The sequence below is a fragment of the Typopeltis vanoorti genome, chromosome 10 (assembly GCF_054136105.1).
Source record: "Typopeltis vanoorti isolate ZY-2024b chromosome 10, IOZ_Tvanoo_1.0, whole genome shotgun sequence".
Lineage (NCBI taxonomy): Eukaryota > Metazoa > Arthropoda > Arachnida > Uropygi > Thelyphonidae > Typopeltis > Typopeltis vanoorti.
This window is the reverse complement of record NC_143558.1, coordinates 21,416,289-21,435,981: the sequence shown is the minus strand read 5'-3', so window position 1 is coordinate 21,435,981 and position 19,693 is coordinate 21,416,289. Positions and strand designations below refer to the sequence as shown.

The 19,693-nt window shown below is 35.8% G+C and overlaps 1 protein-coding gene across 1 annotated transcript in view; it reads right to left on the bottom strand.

Moving 5' to 3' along the window:
• LOC150102216 (leucine-rich PPR motif-containing protein, mitochondrial-like) overlaps nucleotides 1-19,693 on the bottom strand; it is a 394,112-nt gene that overhangs the window by 72,960 nt on the left and 301,459 nt on the right. Inside the window, exons 29-30 of the mRNA XM_090399109.1 lie at nucleotides 15,614-15,842; nucleotides 2,383-2,465 (exon numbers count right to left, since the gene is read on the bottom strand). Of these exons, the coding sequence (XP_090255235.1) occupies nucleotides 2,383-2,465; nucleotides 15,614-15,842 (312 nt within the window). The remainder of the gene's footprint in view (nucleotides 1-2,382; nucleotides 2,466-15,613; nucleotides 15,843-19,693) is intronic.

Sequence of the window (19,693 nt, the reverse complement as noted above, 5' to 3'; positions counted from 1 at the left end):
AGGAACTGTTCTACAATAGACCAACTCTTCACGCTGCACCAAGTTTTTGAAAAGTGCTGGGAATATAACCGGGAAGTTCATAATATTTTCATAGACTTTTCTAAAGCCTATGACTCAATAATACGCCCAAAAATATGGCAGATGTTAAAAGAGCTGGGAATTCCTCGAAAACTCCAAAAAATGGTGCAGGTGTGCGTAGCTGGTTCGAGAGCAAGAGTGAAAGCAGAAGGTACAGACCAGTGTGAAGCAGGGTGATGGGCTTTATCCGATTCTCTTCAATCTAGTGTTGGAAAAAGTAATTAGTTGCCTCCACCTGCCACAGCAAGTGGCAGGTGGAGTCGACATGGGGGTGCAAGTTAGGATTCTTGGCTACGCAGATGACCTAAATGTCATGGCACATTAAAGGGATGATGTAGTGGCATTGGTTACTGCTATTGAAGAAGTTGGCATGAAGATAAACGCCGAGAAGACAAAATACCATGAAAGAACCCAAGTATTTAGATACTTGGGTTCTTTCATGACTGAAGACAACAAAGTTGAGGCTGATGTCCAGAGTCGGGTAAATGCCGCGAATGTGGCCTATTATCAGGTGCATTCCCTTTTCGCCTCGCACTTGCTGTCTTGGACTACAAAGGTGGGACTATACAATACTTTGATCAGGCCTGTTCTCTACGGTGCCGAAGCGTGGACTCTCACAGCAAGACAAGCCAATCACCTGAGAGTATTCGAGAACAAGATGTTACGATGTATCTATGAAGGGGTCATGGCAGATGGAGTCTGGAGGAGGCGGTCCAATGCTGCCATACACGCTTTATAAAACTCGGCAGACATCTTGATGGAGCTGCGAGCCCAGTGTCTTCAGTGGCTGGGGCACCTGTACCATATGGGCCCCAAAAGGACTGTGAGACAAATGTGGGAGGCCCAACCCCGACCAGGGAGACCGAGAAGGAGATGAGCGGATCAGGAGAAGGAAGACCTGCAGGCTGTCGGGCTGGAGACCAGAATGTGGCAGATAGTCGCAGAGGACCATACCCGGTGGCGACATGTGGTGCTCGAGGCCAAAAGCCCCCCCCCCGAGCTGATGGTGCCTGGCTAATGTAATGTAATATCGTTTTCTGTATTGCTGATGTATGATCCAAGATATTGAAAGGTTAAAAAGTTCTTTACTCTTTCTAAGCGTTTATTGTTAATATGAAGTATAAAGTTTTCATAAGCTATTGAGAATACTTTGTACTTTTGAATGTTGATCTGCAGACCAATAAGTTTAGGCTGTGCCTCTAGTAGACCAAGACGTTTTTGTGTATTTGTTGGTTCTGTATCAATAAGTACAATGTCATCAGCAAAGCTAAGATCAGTTATTAGCATGGTATGGGTGGATGTTCTAATGTTAAAAACCAAGATCTTCTGTGTTGATGGTCTGGAAGAAGTAGTCCAAGCATACCAAGAAAAAATAAGGTGCTAGTACATCACCTTGCAGGACTCCTGTTGTCACCGGAAAGGATTCAGATGTTTCTGTTTTAAAGATTACTACAGCATTATAATCTTTATTAAGGTGCTGAGATTGCATGTATGATTTTTGAGGGTAGACCATATAAGCTGAGTATTTTAAACATTGTTTCTCTATTACTGGAGTCAAAGGCTTTTTTTGAAATCTATAAAGATAAAATGAGTGGTAAGTTTTTATCATACGAACCTTCTATGATTCTTCTGATGCCAATGTATCTGTTCTATCGTACATCTTTTTTTTTTTTTAGAAATCCAGCTTGGTTTTTTCTTAAAAGTGGTGTTAAGTAAGGTTCTATTGAGTGTCATCCTATTGTAGATTTTAACTGTGGTTGATAGCAAACTAATACCTCTGTAATTATCCATTCCATTAAGACTGCCCTTTTTGGGTATAGGGACAGTTAAGGCCTTGTTTCCATTAAGGTATTATTCCAGTGTTTAAAGCTAGATTCATTATGGCAAGGAGATTGGAATATGTGTTATACCCAGCATTTTTGAAAGCTTCTGCTCTGATTCCATGAATCCCTGGGGATTTTCCTGCTTTTCATTCTGTTTTAAGTCATGAAACAGTTAACAGGTTAAATTGGTCTCTAAGAACCTAAGTATCCACAATCTCTTTGGCTATGAACATGTTTATTTAGTGAGTTAACTATATGTAATCATAGTATAAATCTTAAAAATTGAGAGAAATATATTGCAGGTGTTTGCATGTAATAATATAATGAAAATAAACTGAAAAATATTTTAATTACTAATTCAAGATATTTGTACAAATTACATTATTCCGAATATGGTGCATGTGTGCCTGGAGGATTCAATTCTAAATATTACCACTTAATATAAAATTTCATCAAGTTTCTGATATATACTCAAACTTACCTGACAATTTATCTTTCTGAAGTAGTAAATGCATCAAGTTAGATAGAACATTCTGGTTGATCTTCATACCAGACTCTTCCAAACTTATTTGGAATATAAATGAATAAATATTAAAATAAGATTCAAATTAAATTCAAAAACATTTTTTATAGAACAGTATTCATTTATTTAGCAACTGATGTACATACAAAAAGTGATAAGAGAATAAACAGGTGAACTATTACATAAAACAGAAAAGGCATTATAGTTTAATAATTAGATTCTGAATTGACAATAAAGCTTCAGGTTTAATATAAAAAAAAGAATAAACAGGTGAACTATTACATAAAACAGAAAAGGCATTATAGTTTAATAATTAGATTCTGAATTGACAATAAAGCTTCAGGTTTAATATAAAAAAATGGCCATATAAGTTCTAGAATAAGAAACACAAGGTGGTCACTAACAAATATGGACAATAGTCTGGGTTCCACTGCCACAATCACATTATGGAGTCAGTCCATTTCTGTTTGTGAAGCATCTGTTTGTACCTCCCATGTTATATCCTGATCCAATTAAGTGTAAACAACACATCATGGAAGGTCAAAACTCTTTACACCAACAGATGGATAAGGAATAGTGACATGAGTTAGAGGCGTATAAATTAAAGATGGCAAGAAATTATATTCTTGGTTTAATTCTTTATCCAAGTGTAGGCAAAGTTTGCACCTGAAGTAATTTCAGGACTGGACAACTCATACATAGAAGCTAATGACTTCACATCATTTGCCTTGGTAGCCCATAATGCAAATACATATCCTTACGGACATGTATAATGCTTTTTGGAAGGATCACTACCTAGACCGGTTTCGACTTTATTGAGGTCTCATCAGTGGGCGCCAGATTCAGAAATGATACCAAGGTTGAAGTAATGCAGAGATCATATTTCCATATACGAGTAGCTAAAAGGTGTTGTAAATTATTATGTTAATTAAATAAATGTCAGCGCCATGGTTAAATAATGTTAATTATTTAAACTTAACTTTCTCCAACTACTTCTTTCAACTTCACGAAATAGTAACATCTATTTAGCACATTATATTTTTTTCATTACACTTTAAATGTTACTAAATACTAAAAAAATAAAAAAAAAATCGGAAAATCAGTTGCAAAAAATAAGCACAGTAAAATTTTTCCACAAGAGATTTTACATAGGCCACACTTTCCTCGAGAAAAAATAATCTTAAAGGTTTATTTTTTTCTTACATCTTACTTCCCTCGCTCTCTGGAGATGACCATGATTCATACTAGGTAGTCTTTTTTTTTTTTTTTTTTCCACTTACAGTTTCAATATTTCCTCTCCCTGGGATTTTGTCTGACTTTCTATTCTTTACTTTACTTAATTGAACTTTGTTCACTACAGTGTTCGACTTGTGCTCTTTTCTCTCATCATCAGATTTTGATTGATACACATGACACGAAGATACATGCCTTGTGACATCACTTTTCGTTCCTTTCCAAGTGTATTTTCCACTAATTTGATGCCACGTACGATCAAAGCCCTTATGTCCATCTGAGTCATGGAACTTATAAAATAATCCACGGTACTATGACTTTCAGAACAAGAACCCTTTCCTTCCATTTTCCTGAGACTTTCTGCTTGGACAAGAGAAGTCTGTCTTCATCTAGGTGAAGAGACTTGAGGAATAGGCGGTTCTTGGGAATTTGATCACCTCTCTTAATTGTGTCGTAAACACTCCTGCACTCAGGATTCCTTTTCTGGGCATCTATAATATGGGGCCTGTCCCAGTTTTGCAGTGAGGAGGTTTATACACGACTCTTCCCATTGTCTGAGCACTGCTTAAACTGACTTTGCTACTGTCTTCCTTTACAGGGTCTGCTAGTGCTACACTGGAAATTAAGTACAAATCAGTACAGATTTCCTTTTTGAGACTTTCATTTACTAAGGAATTATCAGGAAAGTCATTTGTGTCAAGCTGGCACGTCTTTATCTTTCTTTCTTTGTTCATTCATCTGAGATCTGTTCTTATTCACTGGCATGGTTCTTTGGTCAAACTTCACTGTCTGAGACTTTGGATTTCTGCCGCCATTAGGTGCATATTTAACTACCATCAGGGAAACTTTCTTATTATTCAAATCACAGAAGTTGTATCTCTCCAGGAAATCCAGTCCCAAGAAATAATTTGAATACTCGGACGAGATGATTTAGGAAGAATTAGTAATTCTTGAGAAACGTTCAAATTAAACCCAGGCAGTTTAATATCAACTTTCACTTTTCTTGGAATGCATATCTCAGTCCTTGAGATACCCATTAGTTTGACCAGCTTTCTCAGCTCTATCTTTGTGATATGGGTACTTATTCTCTTGAAGAATGACCCGGTTATTGCTGAGACTTGGGACCCAGTATCCAGTAGGATATTACAAGGTGTTCCATCTACCAAGCCTTGAATGACTGTCAGAGAATTATCAGATCTGTTTCTGATGTAGTCCTTTCGCTTTCTCTGGTTATTTACTGAACTTTTTCTGGGGAGCATAATATTTGACTCATATCTCATTCCTCTAGGGGATGACTTTCTCTTCTTATAGCAATTACTAGCCAAATGCCCAACTCTGTTACAGTTGTAACACTGGGGAGGCTTTCTTCTGCCTTTTTCTTTGCTATCTCTCCCCCCCGCCATCCTGACATGGATTAATTTTGCAGATCATCATTTGGGGCTCACCTAGTTCCTTGATAATGGCATCTAGTCGCTCCATTACTGGCTGATATAGCCTCTCTCTACCTCCTGCCGAATTAGCAATCTTAATGCTTCCATGTCACAGGAATTAATTAACTTTGGTATGGCCAATTCTTCTTTGTCTGTAACCTTAATATGAGCATACTTCTTTGGAGGTTGGATGAATATCGACAAACCTCTCCCCTCTCTCTCTCTCTCTGACCGCGTGGTAACACTCCTCCAAGTTCTTTATTTTCTTTTTATAAGCTGTCTCTTTTAGTTCAAACTTTAATCCCATCGAAACTGATGGAAAACTGCCCAATCCAAATGTGGCTTTCCTTCCTCAGAAACACTCAAACTACTTGCAAAGTTTAGCAATCTAATTATAGAAGTCTGTAACACTCTTTTTGTTTCCTTGCTCACATTGCTGTAATTTCCAAAGATTAGGGCGTACGTTCCTCACCTTGGAATAATGTGATATCAGCGTGTCTTAAATTTAGAATATTCCTCGTAGATAGGCTTATACGTTGCTAACACATGACAATTAAATTATTTAAGGAATTTACAACGTATACTGGAATATTAATTAAAAGAAACTAATAAATACCTCCTATATTTTGGCAACGTCACATTGCCATCTTCATGGGGAACATACAACTATGACACATGTAATCAGGCACTACAAAAAGCAAATGGAGCAGAAGAGAAAAAACTACTGTTGTTCCTAGAGTCCTAAAGGTGCCCTCTAGTGGGCTATACTGGGTGTCTTGGCTGTTGGGCTGAAGTTCTCAAGATGCAAGCTTTCCAAATTTGGGACAGTCTCACACACCCAAATTTGTTGAGGTTTGGAAAGTTTTTTTAGAGCTGAGGCTGATTACATGAATAATCTTTTATATTTAAATTTGCTGCAGTGTAGTAACATGGCTTTCTTCCAACGTATTCTGTGGTGGGTATCCAGAGCATGGTCTGCAAGCCCAGAGTGCTGTACTGGTGAAACCAGATGTAATCTTTGTGTTCCGAAATCCTGACATTTGCTGTACTGCTTGTTTGGCCAAAGTAGGACAGTTTACAGCTGCAAGGGAACAGGTATACCCCAGGTAGGTCTTTGGTGGAGCAGATAAGGGATGCCAATTTTTTATATGGTTTGTAACAAGAAGTCAGGTCATACTTTCAGATTTTGATTAACTTTTCAGAGGTGCCCCGGATATAGGGAATGGTGATGGATTTAGTAATCTTTATTATGAAGGGGGGGTTGTGGTTAACTGGTTTTAATATTTTTTGGGGTTTGTAGCCATTGGCTAAGAAAGTGTTAAGGATGTGGTCTAATTCAGTGGTTAGGGCATTGTCATCTGAACGGATTAATTTTGCCCTGTTATATAGTGTTTTTATAACCTCATATTGTTGTGAGGGGAGGGGGGGGGGATTGCTGGTGAATGCATCTCTGCCTGTATGGGTGGGTTTTCTGTAAATAGAGAAATCCAGGGATCCATCAGTCTGGCAAGTGATTAGAGCGTCTAGGAAAGGGAGACTGTTGTTTTCCTCTTTTTCCAAGGTGAACTGGATTCTGGGGGTGTTGGTTGTTTAAGCGTGTTAAGAAGGAGTGGAGTATTTCTGAGTCATGTGGCCAAATAGCAAACACATCATCAACGTAGCAAAGCCAAACAGTGTGTTTTTGTGGGGATGAGTTTAAGGCTTTGTCTTCAAAAGTCTCCATAAAGAAGTTGGCCATGGGTGGGGAGAGTGGTGAACCCATGGCTGTTCCCTCTATCTGTTTGTAGAATTTTCCAGGGCAGACTAAGAATGGGGGACGAATTTAAAAAGTTCTTGGCCTTTCCAACCAGTTTGTTTCTAAGAAGAATCAGTAACTGGAAGTCCGATCATCTCCCTATTTTTCTCAACTCTTCTACAAAACTAAAGTAAGAATGAATGTCATCATTATCCTTTCTTTTAATGTTGCACAGTGATCAGCATTCATTTTAGAAATTATGGACTTTAAGAGTTAACTATAAACAGGACTGTAGATAATTCAGAATCCTAAATCTAAAATAACAATTGTAATGTTAAAAATAGGACATCATTGTTACTGAAAGAAGACTATCTATAAGAAAGAATGTTTTTCTCATGTTATCTTAAATAGAATTTAGCTTTGATGTAGTTTCTAAATAATTAATTAATTTGTCATTTTTATTTTATTTTATTTTTTCACTAGAGGTCATGCCAGTAGAATAACCGGTGATCAAATCATTGTTTCTTTAGCTTACTGTGTAGTGTAACTCAGCTTGTCCTTGTATATACTCCAGATGATGATCTTAATATGAAGATCGAAATGTTGGGAAATTAAGTTATTTAGGTTGTAAAGTCCATAATTTCTAAAATGAATGTCAATGTTATCTTCTCCAGAGAACGATGGAATAACAAGGTGAGGATTTATCATCCTAAAGAACTCCTTGTTATCCATCATTGTCAGTGTTAGTAAGTTCACAATCAATACTGTCAGTGCTCATGTTTTTACATACAAATTGCAAATTTCTTAAATGCTAACCACTTGTTCTTTTAGCTAAAACTATCTCAATCCACTTTACTTGTCACTAATTATGTGGATTCTATCCTGTCGACTGCACCATTGTAAATTATGTTAATTAAATAAATGCTAGCACCATGGTTAAATAATATTAATTATTTAAACTTACTTTGACTTAACTTTTCCAACTACTTCAACATAAACCTCTCAAGGTTAATCTTACCGTGACAAATTTCTCCCTCCCCCCTCGCTATTAAATAAACTTTGTATTATAAGTAAATTTAATGTGTGCAGTTCCCCACTCTCGCACAAAATCAAATTAGGAAATTTATTTTATTTTCAACTGCGCCACCTAATTTGATTAAATATTGTTTGAAAGATAGGATGAGGAAAACAGGAATTAATCACAAAGTATATATATATATATACTAATTCTCTATATGCAAGTCGTGACTATTCGTATTTTATTATGCCCACAGGTTCGCATTTTTTTTTTTTTTGGAGATAGTGCATTAGCCAAAAGAACAGATCAGGTAGTTACAAAACAAAAACATTTATTTTACTAGACAAGAAGTACATTTACACTAGAGAGATTTTGCAATTATTACACTTAACCCTTTTTTCAAACAGGTAATGAAATCTGTATGATAAAACTCTCAATTACTGGATAAACTCATTGAACATAATCTATGTACATACTTGCAACCTGCATAAACACATTAAATAAAATTCTTCCATAAAATACTGACATTATAACCTGACTATATATCAATTCCTAATAGTACAGCTCCCTATATTAAACTAACTGCACATTCACACTTAACAGACAAGTTCTCTAACAATATTCCCACAAAACTTTGCAACTTAGTTACCGCCTTATATACACGTTTTCTTGTAGGCACATTCATGAACCCGAGATACACTTTCCAACTAATTACAAAAATGCCTAATTACACATTCACCATAGATAAAGAGTCCAAAATACAGTATACTTCTTCAGTACTTTAGCGTCTTCTTTTGATAAACTTCCTGGCTGCTTGGACATCATAGGCGGTTGCTAGTAGGTCTTTTCTCCATCAGACATTCAATACGGAATCAGCAGTAGATACTGCTGGGCTTGTGTGTAACTCTTGAGGAAATCAGTCTGCTGTGACCCGGAGATGAAGGTCCTACAGCGTTCAACGGGAGAAAAGTCCCTGATGACAACCGGAACCAAAAGCCCCGATGACAAATGGTAAAAGGCCCGGCAACAACCAGAAGAAAAAGCCCTGAGGCAAGGGCTACAATCTCCTTTTATGCAAAATTGTCACCCTTTGTTCTCTATTGCTGTCTTTTCAGGATTAACCTCTAGCGATGACGTCCATTCTGCCCTATCAGTCAACGACGGTTGACCTTGCAGCCTTTGGTTGGTGTTTCGTCATCGCTAATCTGGCATAATCCCTACTTACAGCTTTACAGCCAATGTATATGTCCTTTTAGTAACACCTTTTCAGCACATTATATTTTTTCATTACACTTTAAATGTTACTAAATAGTGAAAAAAATAAAAAACTTGGAAAATCAGTTGCGAAAAATAAGCACAGCAAAAATTTTTTTCACAAGAGATTTTACAGTGTCATGCCTTATTAGTAAAATACTCTGGATTAGGGATAGATATTGGAAGTTTCTCTATTCATGAAGGGTAGTGACCCATCCCATAATGCATAGCATTATACATGTCTGTAATGATGTGTGCTTTGCATTATGAGATACCAAGAAAAGTGATGTGCAGTCATTAGCTTCTATATATGAGTTGCCCAGTCCTGAAATTACTTCAGGTACAAACTTTGTTTGCCTACACTTGGATAAAGTACTAAACCAAGAATAGAATTTCTTGACATCTTTAGTTTATAGTATAACCAAGTGGAAAAACTTCCAGTATAGAGTTAGAGGCATGTTTCTGCCAGTATCATTTCAGGGAATTTTTGTCCAGTAATTGGAATCTAATCACCAGCTAGCACAATCTACTTGCCACGAGCAAGTGGGTAAGCATATTTGTTGAACCAAGGACATAACAACTTGAAATGTTAATAATTCAATACACCTCAGTACAGTAATTTCCATTTAAACCAGTCCTGGATTCAAAACTGACTGATGTAAGCCTACTGCTTGCATTAATAAAAATGGGAAAAAATGGCTTGAAATGATAATTCCTCTGGACTGATGAAATTTGGAAGTCAAAATCATGGTTACAATTTGTTAAATCATAATTAAACTATATTAATGACAAAATTAGAAAAAAAAATTGTCTACTATACATATATTACAAACAGTTTCACTTTCAACTGTATGATACTGAATGATGTCACTATAAAACTATAAAAGAATGATTACAAATACACCTTGTTAGAGCCATCTAAGACTATTTCCTTATCATTCATGTGATTTTTTTTAAAATCAAAATCTCCTCTCTCTCTCTCTCATATGTATACGATTCTGGCAGCAACCTCCCCCCTCTCCCAGAAAAGAGACCATAGCAAATCTATTGCTATTCCATATATAGCAATAGATTTTTTGATACTTCAGAAAAAATCTTCAAAAGAAACAACCTTGTAACCACTTGCAAACTATATAAGAAACTGGCATCCCTTATCTGCTCTCCTAAAGATCAGTCCCTAGACCAGCCTAGGTATTTACCAAGTACCATGCAGTTGTAAACTATCCTACTACTGCCAAACAGCCAGGACAGCAAACGTAAAAATTACCAAACATAAAGACTACATCCAGTTCCACCATTGAGGCCACTCAAAGCTTGCTGATCATGTCTTGGACACCCACCATAAGATATGAGAGAAAAAGGCTACCTTACTCCACAGGGGCAAATTTAAATATGAAAGACATTTCCTAGATTTCCATCTCAGCCTTCAATAGCTATAATTACTCAAACCTAAACAAATTTGATTGTATGAAACTACCTCGAATCTGGGAAACATTCATCCTTAGAACTTCATCCCAACAGCAAAAAGAACACTTATTCCAGTCCACTGGGTTGGGGGGGGGGGGGCACTGTTTAAGACTTGTCTTTTCATAAAGTAGCCAAGAATTCACTACACAGAGGTCAAGCATATATCCAAAAATCCTTAGATACCAGCGTTTCGATTTCAATGGTACCCTATAGAGTTCGATTAGCATTCCAGCTAAATCAATTCCACCCACATGTTTATTGTACTGCGTGACAATATATGGGCACTTCACATCAGATTTCTTATTTTCTTCATTGTTCCATCATTTAACAGATTTCATTGTCAATTGCCAATGAAATATGTAAAACACTTATGCAGCATTTGCTTCATCAGAATCACTATCTTCATCACACAACACTAGTAAACCTCCTCTCTGAGAAGTTGATATTGGTATATAGTCTGGATCATTATCAATCTTAGAATCTGAATTATCCCCATCTGAAATATTTGGATTTGGTGGTGGCAAGACAGTTGCTCAACATTTTCTTTTTCCATAAAAAGAAATAGCATTAAAAGGTAATATGCCTTTGTTCTTTGCTTATAACTAAGCAGGTAATCAACCAGACAGTAAATGTAATGTCAATGTTAAGTGGAAGCAATATTAGCAGAAAACACAATAACATTAACTTTGATGCATTTGCTAGATCGAAAAAAAAAAAAGAAAAAAAAGGCAATGCTTCTCTTATTTTTCCACTTCTCATCACAGTGAACAGTGACCCGAAAGCAACGACAACAGCTGGGCGGAAACCCTTATTGGTATGGGAATAGAACAACTATAAAGTCATGTTGACTGGGAGCACTGTCAAATAAAGGGTTAAATAATATTATTAACAACCAAAAATTCAAGACAGAAAAAAATCACCTGATGTATTTTATTCCACAAAGAGAATTGGAGTTTTTTACTCCTAACTTTTCGAACTGCTGGCAGCCAGTCATTCCTTCCCCTCCCCCATGTCAGAAATAGCCAACCATGATTATTTGATAATTTTCAAGGTATCTTCGAGAGAGAGTATAGCTGCTGCAATCTTCTAATCTCAAACTTCTGACACTCGTGCATAATATGATTATATTAATGAAGGTATTAAATAATACCAAAATACAAATAGTTTAAGTCTGAAAATAAGACTATTTCATCAGTGAATTATGACTAGTTCAAAAGGTAGAATACACAACAACAACGGGTTTCACATTCAGTGTAGTGGCTGTAGTTAGAACTGATAACAGGAAATTAGCTGCAATTAAACGTCTCAGTTTCTATCGTTTCCCTAATATTGGTTTAATATTATTATAAAACAATAAACGGAAAAAGATTAGTGATTCTATGTTGTTTTCGACCATCTGAACGTAAGAAAAATTGACATAAACTGGATTTTATATTGGCCAAAGGATTTTAATCAATACTAAGCTGGCGAAATGTGTTGGTATTTTTACTTAGTATCCTTCAGCCAATATAAAACCCAGTTTATGCCAATTTTTGGAAAAGATTAGACTGAAAGCCTAAAGTCATTCTATGGGTGCTGTTGGCCAGCCTTAGCTTTAGGGTGGGAGGGCTAAGAATTAGAGTTTCCCAAATCTTGAGAAGTTTAATACAATCATATTTATTAAGGTTGGTTTGTTAAATCAGCTGCAGGTCTAGCTGACCATGCTTGAAAATCTATAATCATGTCCTTATTTGTTTACTTTAAACAGAAGGATCACAACATGAAGTGTTTAAAGATACATCAAGTAAACTTAGTGTGCAAAAGGACACACTAAATTAACAAGAAATGATTATACTGTTTTATTTTAGTATCTATTTGCAAAACTTGCACAGAAATATTTGGAATGTTCAGTAACTGAGAAAAACTGAAACAAGGCTTTTACATGACCAATGTTGAAGGTATGCTTGTGAAGATTCTCTTCAGTCCCACCCACAAATTTATACATTTCTCACATTACTAAGCAAGCCAAGCTTTTTTCCTTTCATTTCTTGTGTCTTTTTTTTTTTTAAATAGAACAATCCACTGTCCTTTAGTTTCTGTGAAAATAAGATGATGATGATAATAACAATGTTATCTATATTGCTTTTATCGACTATTTCCTTTCCCAGTTTTGAATCATTGGCAAACAACTGAATACACCCCCCCCTTAAATCTTCAGCAATATCATTAATATGCAAATTAAAGGCTTTTCCAGGGAATCAAAGGTTTATTCATAGCTTCCAGGTCACACAATGCCAAAATATATGATCCCTGTCTTTGAAAGCTAAGGATGCACTCCCAAGATTTATTGGAAGACCTGGTAGTTCATTTCACCCACTGACTATCAACATGAGAAGAACCATCCACTACCTAGATCTCGCATGCTTCCTAACCACACCCTCATTCAGTTTCTAGAGATGACTCCAAATCCTTCCCATGAGCAATAAAATCTAACTTGTGTCTATACAATAATTACTAGGGCCACTACTCTTTAATTTGCATATTAATGATATAGCAGAAGATTTAAAGGGATATATTCAGTTGTTTGCCAATGATTCAAAACTGGGATGGGAAATAGTTGATAAAGGCAATGTTGATATCCTACAAGATGATTTAAATAAATTTGCAGTGTGGGTAAAGGACTACAGATATCCAATGTTGCAAAATGTAAAGTTATAAATGTAATTCACTTCAGGATGAAAAATTTACACACCTTGTATTATACTGATGATACTGTATTACAGGAAAGCGATGAGACTATACTGCAAGAGTTGGCAAAATAGCTCATGGACAGCATAAAGGAAGATTGTGTTTTGGCAATCTGCTTACTTACATAGCAAGGTGACAAATGCATATACAGTAATATATTTAGATTCTGCAAAAGCTTTTGATACATTGCAAGGTGGTAATTAAGTAGGAACAGATGGGATTGGATGATAGATTAGTGTTGGACTGATTGAGTGATTGATTGGTAGTTTTACGGCACAAGGACAGCAAAAGTCATATTGGACCAGGACGGTGATTGGTAAATAAATAGTTATAAGAAGATAAATTAGGGAATAATATAAAATATGTGCAAAGTTTAGTATCTGTAATGCAATATCTATATATAAACAAATGGTTTTGAATAAATTTGCTTTGCAAAAATTGAAAAATGTCATGCAATTTGTACAAGTCTGATAACATCTGCCTGAGTGTATAGGGCTCAGCCAGATAAGTAAAAATGTAATTTCTTTCTTGCGTGAAGTGCTTGCACTCACATCTTATGTGAGTAGTGAAAAAAATGGCAGGGGAGCAGATTGATTGTAACATCAATTGCAGAATAAGAGTGGGTATGAATATGGAAAAAGGGATTTACTCCGTTATTAATGAGGGAGAGGTCATGGTTGTTCAGCATTTGCTCAATGATATGACCTCATCTACTCATGCTAACACTACACCACATAATATTATGTCCATTAAAATCATCCATTAAGAGTATGGGTTGATTGATTGATTTGTGGTTTTATGGTGCAAGGACAGCAAAATTCACACTGCACCAGAACAAAGATTACAGCAATACAATACATGGGGTGTTGACAGATAAATAGTCACAAGGAGATAAATAAGTAAATAAAATATATGTACAAGGTTTAGTATCTACATATAAACACATTTATAATCAATTATGAATGATTATTGGTTATTAATCAATTAGATTGATTAATAGCCCATCTCGTACCAAACTCAGTCCATGCCCTTTTGCACAGGCATTTGGTTTCTGCAAATGTATATTACATAAATATTTCCATGGCAAATGTCCAAATGAAATAGCTTCAATAATTCCCCCATTCAATACTAAGTCCTTGGGAACACATGCAGCTACCAACCAACATCCCTTCACAGTACACTTTGAAACTGAAAGAACAAGTTTCTTTTCCTCCTCCTTCCTCCGTGCCACTGCTATATTGCGGAACAGTCTTCTCTCTTACATGTTTCCCAAGGAATACAATATACAAACTTTTAAATCAAACGTAAACAAATTTCTCCTTCCCCAATCCATTACCTCATACATAGTACTAATGTACTATAGGTTGATCAACCATCTGCAAACGGTTAGTCTAGTGGTGGTGCACTTCGCAACCACATGCCTGGGGAAGGAGTGTCCTAGGTTCAATTACCGTCGGTGACGTGAGGAGCTGAAGCATCTTCCTCAGCCATAGCCAAGTTAGCTGGTCTTGGGTGTGAACAGTAGGGTTTTCCCCTCAGTTTATCATCCTGCAAAGTAGGCAAACCGACCTTGAGAACCCAACACTACAGGACATAGGATACATTGGGGCGTAGGGCTGACCACCTGATCATGTGAACGGTTTGAGGTCCGATGATTAATAAACCCTCAACACCGCAAGATAAAAGAAGGTATAATGAAGATGAGATGAGGTTGGGCCTATACACCAACCTCTTGTGTATAGGCTCAACATAAAAGTCTTAGATTGACCAAAGTTCCAAAGGAGTGAAAAGGGAAAAATATTCCACTTCATAAAGAGGTATAATTTGTTTCATGACATGTTTATTTCAATTCATTTTATCAAAGTAATTATCTTGAATAAAGTTCAAGAAAAAGTGCATAGCAATCTAATCATAATTAGACTGCTATGCACTTTTCCTTTTCTAGGTTGATACAAGATTTATGTGCAGTAAATGAGTATAATCGTTTTCCATACCCATGCTGCTTGGTAGCACTGGCTCTGAGACATTGCTATGAACTCAATACAGTTAACTGTTCTTCAAATATGAAGAATTATCATGTCCTTTATTGGAGATAATTGATAGCTAGCACTTTCTATCCATGTTTCTTCAATCTATATCATGTGCTTCATACCCATATTTTGATGAACACGAAGTTACGTTGTGGCTGGTGAGGAGGTTAAAGGTTATATAGAGTCTCTTTCCAGTTATGCAATACCTGATATTTTATCTAGTTTATTATTTAGAAATTAAATAAATCCAATCTATAAATAGCCAGAATTTAACTTTAGTAGTTAAAACATTTACCGTTTCTTTAAATCCAGAGCTGCATCTGCATTGCCTGCTGTTATACAGTTTTCTAAAGATGATGTTTTCTGGCTAGTGAACTTATCTTCTGGAATAATAAATGGCACCGGCTGGTTATGACTTCTTAAGAAATTACCTAAATACTTCAGTGTCTGTATACTTGGTTGAATGTTCTCATCTTGCATATCTGTCCAAACTCCTAAAGCTTTTTGAACATCATCTGATTTTGCTGAAAGAGTACATTCTATTTTCAGCCACATGGATATGAAGAGGCAAAGGAAATATGAATATATAGTGGTATTATATACAGGAGATAGAAATTATTGTAGCTAAATGACTATAACTGCATATATTCTCATGATATAAAATGAAATGCATTCATAAAACTTAAATTGATTGATTTGTGGTTTTATGGTGCATGGACAGCAAAGGTCATACTGTGCCAGGACACAGGTTATAGCAGAGTATAAAAAATAAATAAATACTTATAGGGAGATAAATTAGTGAACAAGATATAATGTATGTAAAAAATGAAGTATTGCATATTAAGGTATTAATAAATAGTAATACGATATATGAGTGAATATGTACAAGGTTTAGTGTCTACAATGCAGTATCTACATATAAATAAATTTATAATCAAATGTGTTTGAATAAATTCATTTTTTGTAAAAATTTAAAAATGTCATACAATTTGTCCAGGTCTGATAATATCTGCCCGAGTGTATAGGATTTGGCCAGATAAGTAAAAATATCATTCCTCTTTCGTGTGATATGCCAGCATTCAACCAGAATATGACTAATGGTAAGACAGGTGTTGTATTTCTCACACAAAGATGGGTCATCTTAGACATTCTTATTTACTTTTTCAGTAAATAAGAATGTGTAAGATAACTGTGACCTATGCAGAGCCTAGTAACAACAACTTCCTCTCTTCTGATCCTAAACTGACTAGACTGCCAATGCTTAATTTCAGGCTTAATGTCTTGCAATTTGTTTGTCAGTGCTTTGTGCCAGGAGCATTGCCATTAGGCAATTAACTTTGATTTTATAAACTGTGTATGTAGTCCAGTGGTTCCCAAAGTGTACGCCACGGCTTCCTCCCAGGGGCAGTGCGATTACAAAATTTTCATAAGTTTATTTCCTTTTTCATTTCAATGTGATAGGATGTGACATCTAGTGGACCTGGTGCAAACTAGTAACTCACTCAGTAATAACTGTTTGCAGAAGCATCTACAAATGGTTACTAGATGGCGCTCTACAATAATTAAGTTTCTCGATTGTTTTAGTAGTTTCTTGAACTTTCTAGGTACTTTGTGTTCGTGTATAAATAGCTGTTGGTTTCGCACGGTCTTAGTGTTGAATTAGTTTTCGGAGATTGTATCAACTGAATATTGCTGTTATTTAGTCAAGTGAAGTTTTTGAAGTATTTCTTCTCATATGTATTTTTAAAAATGGATCGGTTTTTACTAAACAGTAATAAGCGTTGTGAGAGAGAAAATAAAGAGGGCACACCGTCAAATAGTGGCAAGAGCATGAAGAAGCGTAAATATCGAAAATATGATGACAGTTATTTGGACTTTGGTTTTACGTTGACAGAAGTCAATGGTGAAGGGAAGCCGCAATGTGTACCGTGTATGACAGTTTTGGCACCAGAGTGCATGCTACCAAGTAAGTTGAAACGCCATTTAGAAACCAATCATCACAACATCTCACGACTACTTTACCAGAAAGTAAAAAGAGTTAAATCAACAAAAAGGTAGTTTTTATAAGCAGGCGTCAATACTAAGCAATGCTTTGCTAGCATCTTACAAGGTGCCATAAAGAATCGCAAAATATAAGAAGCCTCATACCATCGCAGAAGAACTCATTCTACTGGCTGCTGTAGATATGGTGAACATTATGATTGGTGCTGGGAAGCTGCTTTCAAAAGTGCCTTTGTCCAATAACACCATCAGTTGCAGAATACAGCACAGAGTGGAGGACCCTCAATGATCAATTAATTGAAGAAATAAAAGGGAAGGAATTTGAGTTGCAGCTGGATGAGGCCACAGATAATAATGATGCTCACTTGATTTGCTATGTACGGTTTATAGATGGTAATAACATTGTAGAAGACCTTCTCTTTTGTAAAAATATCGCTGCTGGTGCTAAGGCTCAAGACTTGTTTGAGATCTTTGATACTTTTATATCCGAAAATAATTTGAAGTGGACTAAGTGCGTTGGTGTCTGTACTGATGGTGCTCGTTCTATGTCCGACTGTTATGGAGGATTGCAGGCACTTATTCGAAGCAAAGCCCCTGATGCACTGTGGACCCATTGCGTTATTCACAGGGAAGCACTCGTGTCAAAATATCTGAGTCCTACATTGAACCAGGTCTTAGAATATGTAGTGAATATAGTATACTTTATAAAAACTCTGCCGTTGAAGGCAAGGTTTTTCAAAAAACTGTGTAAGGATATGGGATCCTAGCACATGTCTTTGTCGTACTAGAGCACTTCATGATGGCTCTGTCACGGTAATGTTTTGTCTCATATGTTTGAACTGCAACAGGAAATTTATATTTTTCTTAAAGAAGACCACAAGTATATCAAAAATTTGGTGAATGAAGATTTTTTGGTAAAACTAGCATACTTATGTGATATTTTTGAAAAGATGAATGCTCTGAATCTCTCCCTTCATGGATGCAACATGCACCTTTTAAAGTCGATTGCAAAAATTTTAGCTTTTATAAAAAAAACAAAAACTATGGAAAAGAAAAATGAATGAAGATGGAGGCAAAGCATATTTCCCCTTGTTGCAACAGTTGCTTTCTCTCGAGGTATGAAATCCATTTTTGAAGAACACTTATCACAGCTTATCACCCGGTTTGAGAAATATTTTCAAAATGATAATATCGATAAATTTGCATAGATTCAAGATCCATTTAATGCTAGTGCTCCATCTGAATTTACTGCTGCAGAAAAAGAGAATCTTATTGAGCTGTCTTGCAACAATACGTTGAAAACAAAATTTAGCAGCATGGAATTAACTGAATTTTGGATATCAGTAAAAGATGAATATCCTTCTGAGGAAAGCTCAGAGAATTTTAATTCCATTTGCGACTTCTTATTTATGCGAAGCTGGATTTTCGGCAGTCGCTGTGATAAAAACAAAGTATTACGTGAAAATCAATGTGGAGAAGGAAATGAGGGTGGCTGTGTCCAGTTTGATTCCAAGATTTGAGAAAATGTGTGGTGATCAACAGGCTCATCCTTCCCACTAATGATAATTAGTTGAATTTGTTCAATTACTTTTTTTTGTGATTTTAAATACGTGTTTTATTTATTTTTACCTAACACTTTAATTAAAAAAAAATTATTCGCTATTTTGCAAAGTGTACCTGTTAGAATTTGACATAAAGTGCCGAGAATCAAAAAAGTTTGGGAACCAATGGTGTAGTCAGCATACAGGATTGCCAAACAGCATGTCAAAAAAGCATGAGCTGATCTTGCATCTGCGATATCTTTTCTTTTATTCCAATGTGGCTGAGAACTTAACACAACTGAACATCAAAATTAAAGATCTTTAAGTTGTAACACCTCACCAAGCACTGGATGTGGATTATACACTGATCATAGTCTGTAAAGAACTCAAAGAGTCTGTATAAATCACACTCTTTTGGTAGGAGTTTTCCTTTATATGCAGAATTGCAAGCTGAATAGCATGAAACTCTGCATGGCAATCAGTGTTACCAAAATAAGAAAACCAGATTAGGTGAGATTCTTAAACTTTTTCTACTCATGACCCCTTTCCATACAAGAAAATTTTACGCGACACTGGGCATATACGTATATAAAATAGGAATGCAAATCAAACATTTACTCTTAATAAATCAGTAAATTTTTTCAATTTGGTATACATATAATTTTACCATTTATTAAAGACGAAAGTAAATTTGCATACTAACGAGATGGATATGCTTGTTTATTTTTACACAAAGAATTAAATATTGGCTGAATATTTGATACTGCAGGATGTAGAGCATCTTCAACGTTTTTCAGAGTTGGCCGATATTTTGATTTTATAATTGTAAATGC